The sequence below is a fragment of the Stegostoma tigrinum genome, chromosome 6 (genome assembly GCF_030684315.1).
Source record: "Stegostoma tigrinum isolate sSteTig4 chromosome 6, sSteTig4.hap1, whole genome shotgun sequence".
NCBI lineage: Eukaryota > Metazoa > Chordata > Chondrichthyes > Orectolobiformes > Stegostomatidae > Stegostoma > Stegostoma tigrinum.
Genome location: NC_081359.1, coordinates 49,025,980 through 49,038,005, shown reverse-complemented (window position 1 = coordinate 49,038,005; position 12,026 = coordinate 49,025,980). Strand labels below are relative to the sequence as shown.

Below are 12,026 nucleotides of genomic sequence, written 5' to 3'. Positions count from 1 at the left end.
TAAAGGACCCAGTCAACCCAAGGGCAGGCTGACACCTAAGAACTGCTTTGTCACTGCTTAAATTTGATATCTTTGACTCATCAATGTTACCTCCAACCTCCTCCTCCAACAAGCTACTGGCCAGCTTTTTCCTAGTTGTAGCGGGATAAAGGCTTCATGCCTAAAGTTCATGCTTAAATCTCATATTTTTGCACCAACATTCCATAACTGCCTCTTCCTTATTATTTAAACCCTGTCTGCCATAATGTTGTGACACCTGAAAATGTCAAAATATAATTTATGTTCCATATCATTTATATAGCCAATAGACAGCTGTGCCCCCAGCATTGATCAGTATGGTTGCTCCATGATTGACTGCTTGGGACATCAGCAAAGCTTTATTAAGCCCCACTAGCTCATCCTACTTTCAATCTCCCCATAAACCTTTAACTATTTTTGATGGTTTTTCTACTACATGGGCTTATATTGCAAGGTTTCAATACCCTTGTTAATATGTATCTATATTAAACCCACAGACTTTGTGCCCAATAAGATTCATCTATTGCTGAGAATTTTTCTTCTGCTAAACCTATTGTCATTCGGTTATCTGTCTGAGTGTTTTATTAGCTACATACTGAAGGAGCTGTCATGCAGAATTCTGCATCATTTCTTAGCATTGAAAGCAATCAGTATCTCACAATGTTAACCTCATCTATACCACTGCCTTTTTCTGGAAATATCCAGCAGGTTGGGTAGTATCTTTGGGGAAAGAACAAAGCCAATGTTTTAGCCTGCTGACCTTTCATCAGAACTTTCAGAAGTTAGAAATGTAAGACTTTAACCAAGTGAAAAAGGCGAGTCTGGAAAAAGAACAAAAGAGAAATTCTGTGATAGTGCTTCCCAGTATGAAGTTATACTAACAGGTATGAGAGACTCTCTCCATGTCCAGTGTTACACTTCAGCATCTGCACAAAAGTCATAATGGCCTCAAACTTAACTGTTTGCTCTTCACAAATGCTGCTAGACCTGCTGAATTTTTCCTTTTTTTTAATTTCAGGTTTCCAGAATCTATGGTGTTTTGCTTCTATTAGGTACCAGAATTTGTATTTGACTATTGCCAATATCACATACTTTGTGCAATAACTTATGACTGCTGTCTCTTTTCCACCTCCACCATTCTTCCTTTAAAATCCTCTACTAAATCTACTCATTTACCAAGGAAGCATGTAACAGGTATGGACAGCAGAAGACAAGTGAATCCCTAGAAGAGGATAAAGGCAAGAGGGTTATACTTAAGAGGGCAATCAGGAGGGCAAAAAGGGGACATGAGATAGCATTGGCAAATCAGGTTAAGGAGAATCCAAAAGGTTCTACAAATACATTAAAACAAAAGTGTAACTAGAGAGATAATAGGGCCTCTTAAAGATCTCCTGTGTAGAGCCACAGGAGATAGGACGATACTGAATGAGTATTTCTCATCTGTGAAGAAGGATATAGAAGATAGAGAACATGGGGGAGTAAATGGTGACATCTTGAAAAATGTCCATACCACAGAGGAGGTGGTGCTGGACTTCATAAAACACATAAAGGTGGATACATTCCCGGTTTCTGTTCTGGGGCACAGAGTGGTGACTGTTGGGCCCCTTTCTGAGATATTTGTATCATTGATATCAACAGGCAAGGTGCCAAAAGACTAATTATTGAGATTGGCTAATGTGGTGGAACGATTTAAGAAATGTGGTAAGGGAAAGCTGGGGAACTATGAACCAGTGAGCCTGACATCAGAGCCTGCCAGTTGTTAGAGGGAATCATGAGGGACAGGATTAACTTGTATTTGGAAAGGCAAGGACTGATTAGGGATAGTCAGCACGGCTTTCCGCGTGGGAAATAATGTTTCACTAACTTGATTGAGTGTTTTGAAGAAGTAGCAAAGAAGATTGATGAGGACAGAGTGTTGGATGTGATTTATATGGACTTCAGTAAGATGTTCGACAATGTTCCTCATGGCAGACTGGCAAGGTTAGATCACGTGGAATAAAGGAAGATCTAGCTATTGGAATATAGAACAGGCTCGAAGGTAGAAAACAGAGGGTAGTGGTTGAAGGTTGCTTTTCAGACTGGTGGCCTGTGACCACTGGTGAGCCACAAGGATGGAAACTGGATCTACCTCTTTTCATCACTTACATAAATGATTTGGACGTGAACATAGGAGGTATAGTTAGTAAGTTTGCAGATGACACCAAACTTGAATGTGTAGTGAACAGCAAAGAGCATTATCTCAGAGTACAATGGGATCTTGATTAGATGGGCCAATGAGCTGAGGAGTGACAGCTGGATTTTAATTTAGATAAATTTGGAAAGGCAAACGATGGCAAGACTTATATACTAATGGTATGGTCCTGGGACCATTGCTGAATAAAGAGACGTTGGAGTACAGGTTCGCTATTCCTTGAAAGTGAAGACCCTGGCAGACAGGATAGTGAAGAGGGTGTTTAGTACGCTTACCTTTATTGGTCAGTGCATTCAGTATAGGAGTTGGACGATCATGTTGTGGCTGTACGGGATATTGGTTAAGCCACTATTGGAATACTGAGTGCAGTTCTGGTCTCCCTGCTACAGCAAGGATGTTGTGAAACTTGAAAGCGTTCAGGAAAGATTTACAAGGATGCTGCTAAGGTTGGAAAGTGGAGGTCTAGGGAGAAGCTGAATAGACTGGGGTCATTTTCCCTGGAGCGTCAGAGGCTGAGGGGTGACCATAGAGTTTTATAATATCATCAGGGCGTGGATAGGGTAAATAGACATGGTCTTTTCCCCAGGATGGGGAGTCCAATATGTTTAAGGTGAGTGAGGAAAGATTTCAAAGGGACCTAAGGGCAACTTTTCCATACAGAGGGTGGTGCATGTATGGAATGAACTGCCAGAGGAAGTGGTGGAGGCTGGTACAATTATAACATTTAAATGACATCTGCGTGGATATACGAATTGGAAGGGTTTCAAGGGATATGGGCCAAATCCTGGCAAGTGGGACTAGATTCATCTAGGATTTCTGATTGGCATGGCTAAATTGGACTGAAGGCTCTGTTTCCGTGCTGTATATCTGCATGACTCTATTTTCTCCGCGTCATGGCCAAGGTTCCCCATGGCAGGCTGATGGAGAAAGTGAAGTCACAAGGGGTCCAGGGTGTGCTCGCTAGATGGATAAAAAACTGGCTAGGCAACAGGAGACTGAGAGTAGTAGTAGAAGGGAGTTTCTCAAATTGGAGACCTGTGACCAGTGGTGTTCCACATGGATCTGTGCTAGGACCACTGTTGTTTGTGATATATGTAAATGAATTGGAGGAAGGTGTAGGTGGTCTGATCAGCAAGTTTGCAAATGACACTAAGATTGGTGGAGTAGCAGATAGTGAAGGGAACTGTCAGAGATTACAGCAGAATATAGATAGACTGGGCAGATAAATGGCAGATGGAGTTCAATACAGGCAAATGCAAGGTGATGCATTTTGGACGATCAAATTCAAGGGCGAACTATACAGTAAATGGAAAAGTCCTAGGGAAAATTGATGAACAGAGACATCTGGGTGTTCAGGTCCATTGTTCCCTGAGGCTGACAACGCAGATCAATAGGGTGGTCAAGAAGGCATATGGCATGCTTTCCTTCATTGGACGGGGTATTGAGCACAAGAGTTGTCAGGTCATGTTGCAGTTGTATAGGACTTTGGTTCGGCCACATTTGGAGTACTGTGTACAGTTCTGGTTGCCACATTTCAAAAAGGATGTGGATGCTTTGGAGAAGGTGCAGAGGAAGTTCACCAGGATGTTGCCTGGTATGGAGGGTGCTAGCTATGAAGAGACGTTGAGTAGATTAGGATTATTTTCATTAGAAAGACGGAGATTGAGGGGGGCCTAATTGAGGTCTACAAAATCATGAGGGGTATAGACAGGGTGAATAGCAAAAAGCTTTTTCCCAGAGTGGAGGACTCAATTACTAGGGGTCATGAGTTCAAAGTGAGAGGAGGAAAGTTTAAGGGAGATATGCGTGGAAAGTTCTTTACACAGAGGCTGGTGGGTGCCTGGAACACGTTGCCAGCAGAGGTGGTAAACGCAGACACATTAGTGTCTTTTAAGATATATTTGGATGGGTACATGGATGGGCATGGAGCAAATGGACACAGACTGTTAGAAAATAGATGACAGGTTAGACAGAGGATCTTGATTGGCTCAGGCTGAGAGGGCTGAAGGGCCTGTTCCTGTGCTGTAACTTTCTTTGTTCTTTATTTGCCTTCTGTTCATGAAAATTGATGTTTCTAAGTTGAGTAAAGACTACCTTAGCTGTTAAATATGCCAAGCCTCATTTAACTTGTACCAAACTGGAGAGTTGAAGCGCATCTTTATTTTTCTTTTCTTTTCTACGTCCAGTGATGGATTCAAGTTTTCCTCCCTAAATTGTTCATTGTGTGGTACCGGATCTGAATTACTTTAAAGCTCTACTTGAGTCTCTGTTGGACTCACCATGCAGTAAGCTGGATAGCCGCATTCCATACAGACATGGTGCTGTCTGAAGCAGGTTCTGTGGTTGATTGCTTCTTTCCACAGAGGCCTCACAATTGAGCTGGAGTGGATGGCTGACATTGTCAATTATGTCATATTTCACCAGAAAGTTATGAACAGGATCTTGATTGGTTTTGATAGCATTTGAATCTCCCTATTATCACCTTTTGTCTGTTTCTGCCAAAGAACAGACAACCCTTGCAAAAATAGCAGATATTTCTACTATGTGTCCTTTCTCTCTGGGCATCTTTTAAGATTTATAAATTTTATTTTGCATTCAACTCTGATGGAATAAAACAGCTAATTCTGAGTCAACTGAAAACTTTATTCCAATGCTGAAACATAACCTGTAGGGAATACAAATGACATAGGAATGGAGCCAGAAAATTTCCTACCATTTTAAAAAATGCATTGAGAACTTTTATGCTCCGTCTAGTACCAAATGCTCCTATCAGAAATTTGATCATCCTCAGAACAAAATCATTGGAGTGTTATGCCAGGAAATAGCCTACCACTCTACATAGTATGAAATCTTATTAAAATATTTTTGATATGCAGGGTCATTGCCATCAGGGTCACTTTCTTGTTAACCATTCAGATATTTTTGTATGACTGAGGTAGCATATTTTATATGCTGCCTCCTCCTTAACTCCTGCTGTGCAGGGCTTAGGAGAGAAGCTTCATGGCTGTGAAGTTACACTCACATTTTAGGAATGTAGTTTAACAGTAGCGATGTTTTTAGGCTGTTCAGCAGGATGATAGACCAGTAATTGTTAGTGTTAAGGGGAACCCGTATCTGCTTTGTGGACCATTGTGATAGCAGTTAATTTCCAGGATCTCGGGCAGTTGTTCCACTGTAATGACTCAGTGAAGATCTTGACAATCAAAGCTACCATTTCATCCAGTGTCTCAAATAGTATATTTTCCCAGAAGATCCAACTTGTTTTACATACATCAAAATGCTGGTCAAGTATAATCAGTTTGTTCTTTTCCAAGTATTACTTGTGCTTGACTATTTTTATTCGCCTTTGGAGAATGAAGACTTTTTTTGTTTCCTTGGTCATTTCTCACATGCTTGGAGTTCTGCAGGTGTCCTAAAGCAGTTTCTACAATGGCAGTTCTAAGCTTGAAAAGTAATTGTGCAAAGTAATATTTTGCTCTTTTTCCAATGTTTATGTAAAAGTTAGTATTTTGGTGTAAGCAGTACAGATGCCCTGGGTATAAGTTTGCTCGCTGAGCTGGAAGGTTCGTTTTCGGACGTTTCGTCACCGTTCTAGGTAACATCATCAGTGAGCCTCCGGTGAAGCGCTGGTGTTATGTCCTGCTTTCTATTGATATGTTTAGGTTTCCTTGGGTTGGCGATGTCATTTCCTGCTCTTTTTCTCAGAGGGTGGTAGATTGGCTCCAAATCAATGTGTTTGTTGATGGAGTTCCAGTTGGAATGCCATGCTTCTAGGAATTTTCGAGCATGTCTCTGTTTGGCTTGTCCTAAGATGGATGTGTTATCCCAAAGTGGTGTCCTTCCTCATCTGTATGTGAAGATACTAGTGATAGTGGGTCATGTCTTTTTGTGCCTAGTTGATGTTCATGTATCCTGGTGGCTAGCTTTCTGCCTGTTTGTCCTGAGTATAGAGGCCATTTTAAGACCTTCATTCTGTGGATTTGATGCTACAATCATTTGGTCTTTTGGTCCTTATCAACTTTTCTGCAATATATGTCAATTTATGTTTCATCGTTGTCCTGGGATAGTTAACAGAGCTTGGTTTGTGGATGATTGTTTGGTATGTTTATGTCACTGCAGGGATCATGTTTTAATGAATTTTGCTGTTGGTTATGTTTTCAATCATTGAGTTGTTTGGAGGGTGTTTCACTGTGATGCCTAGCAAGATTTCTCACTGTATTTTTCAAACTCACCTCATTAACTACATACTGCACACTATGGACGAAAGAAGGGATAGGTGAATAATCATGTTTATGCTTAGCCATAAACTACAATCATATCATTGAAATCTTTGAAAGTCTTTTGAAATTTATGGCTATCGATATATAAAACAGATTCTGCATTTTAAACAGATTTTTAATCATTTCATAAGATCTTACCCATGACCTCCATGTCAACCTATGCTCCTCCACTTATCCCAGCGTTCCTTCATCCCAATATTACTTCATACACTTCATGCCACCTCTGGCACTTCCATGCCCAAAACACACACTGTGCAGAATCAATGACCCCTATAGTAACAGTAACATATGAGAAAGTAAAATAAACTGCTTTTCCTACAGTCCAATAAAAGCATGAATTATCATGAGTAACAGAAACCATAAAAACTTGAAGTCCCTTTACCCAATGTAAATAAAAATTGTGCATTTGTCAAAATAGATCTAAGCAAAAGACTTATTGATAAGCATTATTTTTTGTTGGACATAACGGTCTGAACAAACAAATGCCTGGCTCTCAGCCAAGAATACGTGGCAAGAACAAAAATCCCATGCTTGCAGGCACTTTGTACAGGGCTGGGTGCACCGTGCTAAGAAATTTGCCAATTTCAGCTTTCCACCTCTTAGATGAAAATCTAGCCGTGTTGCACTTTTCTTGCTAGACTGTTGAAAGTGATTAATATTGGAATTAATTTTTTTTTTGCATCTTTGTACAGATTATACCATTGGCAACTCAACATTTAAAAGAATGCAAAATATTTATGTTAGTGTGAAGTTCTATTATTTTCCGGAGTCATGAAGATTTTTTCTCTAAGTAGAAGGTGAAATGGTTTATCTTATGCCAGTGTAGTCATCACTTTATTGAGATATATTCACCTTTCATGTGTTTTCAGGAAAATAAATCTGTGGGCACCAATATCCTGCACCTTTCAGTGACTGACAAGGACTCTTCCCACAATGGGCCTCCATTCATATTCACGATAGTTGCTGGAAATGATGGGAATGAATTTGTTTTAGATCAACAAGGGGTTCTGAGATCTACAATTGTGTTCAAACAGAGGGATGCAACAGAATACCTTCTGCATGTGCAGGTAAGAGATTGTGCCAGTCTTGTGCTTTTACTCCAACAGTAAGATTTGTTTTGTTCAAAAATATGGATGCTGTCTCAGCGTCAGGTATCTTTGATGTAAAAGAAGAAAGGGTGTGCATCTAAGAAACAGTTGTTTTCCTGGATTCAATTCTTAGCAGACAATATTTTTCTCAACTGAATATTTTGAACTGAACCCCATGTGTTGTCTATTAGAAGAAACCAATTCAAAGCACAATACATTTTTCTGTCCTGAGGCTGATAATCAGCTTGTTTTGTAGTAAATGTTAAAAAGAACTTTTCATTTTACTAATATCATGATAGTTGGCCGAGTGTATAATTTTACAATTGATAACATATTGCATGATGCTGGATTTGAAGTTACAGCATCCGTTGACTAAATTTATGAAATTTACTCTGATGCAAAGAAGTTCGATCCGCTTCCAAAATCTCTTTCTATGGGTAGTTTATTTCATTCAGTTAGCAAGATAACAAAATAATTTAATTTTGAAGGGAGAAATAATAGCCAGGATAGATAGTGGTAAGAGAGAACATATCAATCAAACTCAGTCCTGAAATTAATCATTCATAAGCTATGAAGTGAGAATGATATATGGTCAACCGCGTCCAAAATATTTAATTTATCTTGTCTGAGGACTGCACTCAAGTTTAATTACCTCTACTACGCAGAGATATATGATTTTGATGGAGATTAGGTAATCTTCTGAGAGTCTTCATTTCTTCTATTACTAGTTAATTGCCCAATCAATAAAACCACAACTTATCTAGTTGTTCAAAACATGTTAAAATAAAAGATATTCACATTTTCATAAATTTGTCTTTACAGTGACATTTTAAATAATGTTATCCATATTGAAAACATGTTATTTCAGTTCTGAAGATTTACTACATTTTAGTAATCAGCAAAAAAAATTGAGCTTACAATTTTATGAAAGTGAGTTAACCATTGCTGTAAAAGGATTTCAAAATGATCATGATCTTTCTTTTTAATGGAACAGATTGAAGACTCTGAATGACATATTCATGTTTCTGGTATGGAAATGTATTTACTAATGGCCTCAGATTGAGTTCAAACTGAACTATGCAGCAGTATTTTGATGGTTATGTTGAATTTGTATGTTGCCAATGAAAGAAAAAGAGCAAATTTTAAAATAAGTACTTCAAAACACAAACTTGTGGGATCCCTGGAGGGGCAGACAGTACCATGGTGCCATGTGAGTTTCCCCATTGATATCAATGAAGAAACCTGCCATGGAACTTGTAGGTAGAATCTGGAAACATGGTCTGTTCCATTTCAGAAAGCCAGAACGAAAGAATTAGAGTTTATTGTTACACATTTTCATCAACTTTTATTAGCCGATATCCACATTAACTCAGTACACCTCCAAATTTGACAATCTCAGTTTCATGCCAGACCTGCTGAGTTTCTACAGTACTTTATTTTTAATCACATTAGCACCATTTCTCGGAGCAGTACAAATTCCCAATTAAAGCTCGCTTCCTCAAGAAACACAATTCATATGAATTTTTTTAAACCTTAAACTTTAAAATTGAATGAGAATTTTGTAAACAATCATATTTCTGTTCTTGTGTTTACCCATATTGTCAAAGCTCTTTTACAGACTAAAAATGGATATGTTTATTGTTTACTCATAATGTGACAGGCTGAAGACTCTGGCAAGCCACCACTGTCGTCTTCTACCTATATTCTTGTTAATGTGATTGAAGAAAGCATTCATAAACCGACTGCAATTCCACTTGAAATTTTTATTTCCACAATAGAGGATGAGTTCCCAGGAGGTGTAATTGGGAAGATCCATGCCACTGATCAAGATATGTATGACATCCTTACCTATGGTTTAAAGTCAGACCAAAGAAGTCTGTTCACTATAAATGGCCAAGACGGGAAGCTCATTGCACTTGGTGGACTGGACAGTGGCAATTATATTTTGAATGTGTCTGTCAGTGATGGACGTTTCACTATACCTGTTGAAGTTGTAGTTCATGTTGAGCAGGTGACTCAGGATATGTTGAACAATGCGATCAGTATTCAATTCAAAAACATCTCTCCTGAAGATTTTGTTGGCCTTCACCTCCACGGATTTAGACAGAGCCTTCGGAACATTATTGCTGCCCAAAAGCATGATACCATTCATATCATTAGTATCCAGCCAGTTGCAGCCACACAGCAACTTGAAGTTTTGTTGGCAGTGCAAATGTATAGAAGTGGGTTTTACAGATCTTCTTATTTGATTCAGAAGCTTAGCAATGCAAAAAATGACCTACCAAATGATCTCCATATTTCCACTATAATGGACAAGAGCTGCTCGGCTGAGGAGTGCAAAGAACAGTATTGTGAGCAGGTGACTGCTGCAGAAACACAATCCATGATGACCTACAGCACTGCAAGAATTAGCTTTGTGTCCCCCAGATACTTCAGGGATGCAACCTGCACTTGCAATGGTGAGTACTACCTGAAGATTGAAAATTCTCCAAGGTAGCATTTTTAAAACTATCAAATCAATATAATTTTTAAAAAAGGCAGTCTTCTGACAATAAGCGAAATTATCTGGTGAAATCTATGTTGTTATAAAAGTCTCTATCTGCATACTGTACAGCTTTATGTTTTCAAATGGACAGTCGTCTTATAGTTGCAACATTTAGATGTGAGTACAATATTTCTTAATCAAGCAATATAGTTTAACGCTGCCAAAAATTCAGTAAAGTAATTACAGACATGCTTTCTCACTTGAGCCCATTTTGTGAAACAACTTCTCTGGAAAACAAGACAATGCATAGCTTGAAAAATAATTTTTGCTCTTAAGAATGCTACAATTAATTTATTAATGGGCATCACTGTAACATTTCCACTTTGTCAGTTATAAATTCATTTGCACATTATCAATCTCGTGTTATTTAACTAGCGTGGTGTGATGTTCATTTGAAAAAACATAAACCAAAGGCCACGTTGTTATGGAGCTTTTCCGTATGGCATCAAATACTGCTGCTGTTCTATACTATAGTGAGGAACACTTTGTGGATGTGTAGTTGGCATAAGTAATTTTTTAAAAAAATTCATCACGTAATTGTTTTTACTTGAAGTGTAATTAAACGAGTTGAGCACCTTTTTTCTGGGTGGTGAAACTTTTCAAATCAGAATATCAGCCATATCATCTAAATAACCCTATATTTAAGTTGCTGAAAGTCACTTCTAAAAAGGAACTGTAAAGCTATTTTGCTATCTTATTGGGATGCTTAAATCAGTTTCTTCTTAAATAAAAACCAAAGACAAATTTAGAAGCTTAAAACATATCTCTTAGTGTCCTTGCCCCCAAGGAAACAGCCTAATTTTTAAAGCTTCATTGAAGGCCTTCAAATGACCACAATTATAAGGAATTTCCAGCATGATTAATTCACCATTGGGGCAGCCTGGTTTGTAGATAGGGCCTTCTTTCAGCAAGAGGTTTTTAAAACTTACACAAAATACCACAGAAACTTGTGTTGAACATAAATTGCACATACAATTCCACGGAGGTAATAGGAACTGCCGATACTGGAGAATCTGAGATAACAAGGTGTAGAGCTGGATGAACACAGCATGCCAAGCAGCATCAGAGGAGCAGGAAAGCTGATGTTTCGGGCTCCTGCTCCTCTGATGCTGCTTGACCTGCTGTGTTCATCCAATTCTACAACCTTTTTGTGTCATTATTCTTATTTTGGCTGAAGTATTTCACAAAAGTTAGCACAATTAAGTAGAAACTCTATGCCATTGTGTACGTGCTGTTCACAGCAGCTTAGTAGTGTTTTGAGTATGTCTGTAAAAGATACACATGTCTGAAGCATTGGGCACAAGCAGTTTTCTGCAGCAGCAAATTTAACTTTCTCTTTCCCAACCCCAACCGAGGCAAATACTTTAGAACTATAACACCCTAATATCGCTGAACAAGACTAAGATCAAACCTGATAAATTCAACATATAATTTAAGCATAATTCGGGGAAAAGTAGTTTTGGTTGAAATACATTTACTTTTTTTTCTAGCTTAAAATCATATGCTATTTACAAACTCAGTGAAAAATTGAATAAAAATATTGCTATAATTTTTTTTGTGAAAGGTGACATCTGTCCTATTGTTTCTGATGCTTGCCAAGAGAAACCTTGCCCAAATGACATGCATTGTGTTCAAGGAGGTGTAGGACAAGGACCATATACCTGTCAGTGTCCACCAGGGAATTTGGGAGAATGTTCAGGTAAGAAAGACAGAATAAAGATACCTCCTTGTACATCTCAGTTGAGAAAACGTATCAACAGTTAAGTCACATATTTCAGTACAGTTCATCAATAAAATGTAAACCTCAATGTGTCTTGGTTTTAATATAATTTTTGTCTGTTATGACCAGCTGAGGAGGGTCAACTTGGCTGTCTGCTTTTAGCTGCCCATTGTAAAATATTTGC

General features: G+C 38.5%; 1 protein-coding gene across 7 annotated transcripts in view; it reads left to right on the top strand.

Moving 5' to 3' along the window:
- fat3a (FAT atypical cadherin 3a) overlaps positions 1 to 12,026 on the top strand; it is an 808,281-nt gene that overhangs the window by 723,721 nt on the left and 72,534 nt on the right. For all 7 annotated transcript variants that reach the window (XM_059646553.1, XM_059646555.1, XM_059646551.1 and 4 more), the window contains 3 exons: positions 7,359 to 7,556; positions 9,238 to 10,036; positions 11,687 to 11,821. In XM_059646553.1, coding sequence (XP_059502536.1) covers positions 7,359 to 7,556; positions 9,238 to 10,036; positions 11,687 to 11,821 — 1,132 coding nt within the window. The remainder of the gene's footprint in view (positions 1 to 7,358; positions 7,557 to 9,237; positions 10,037 to 11,686; positions 11,822 to 12,026) is intronic.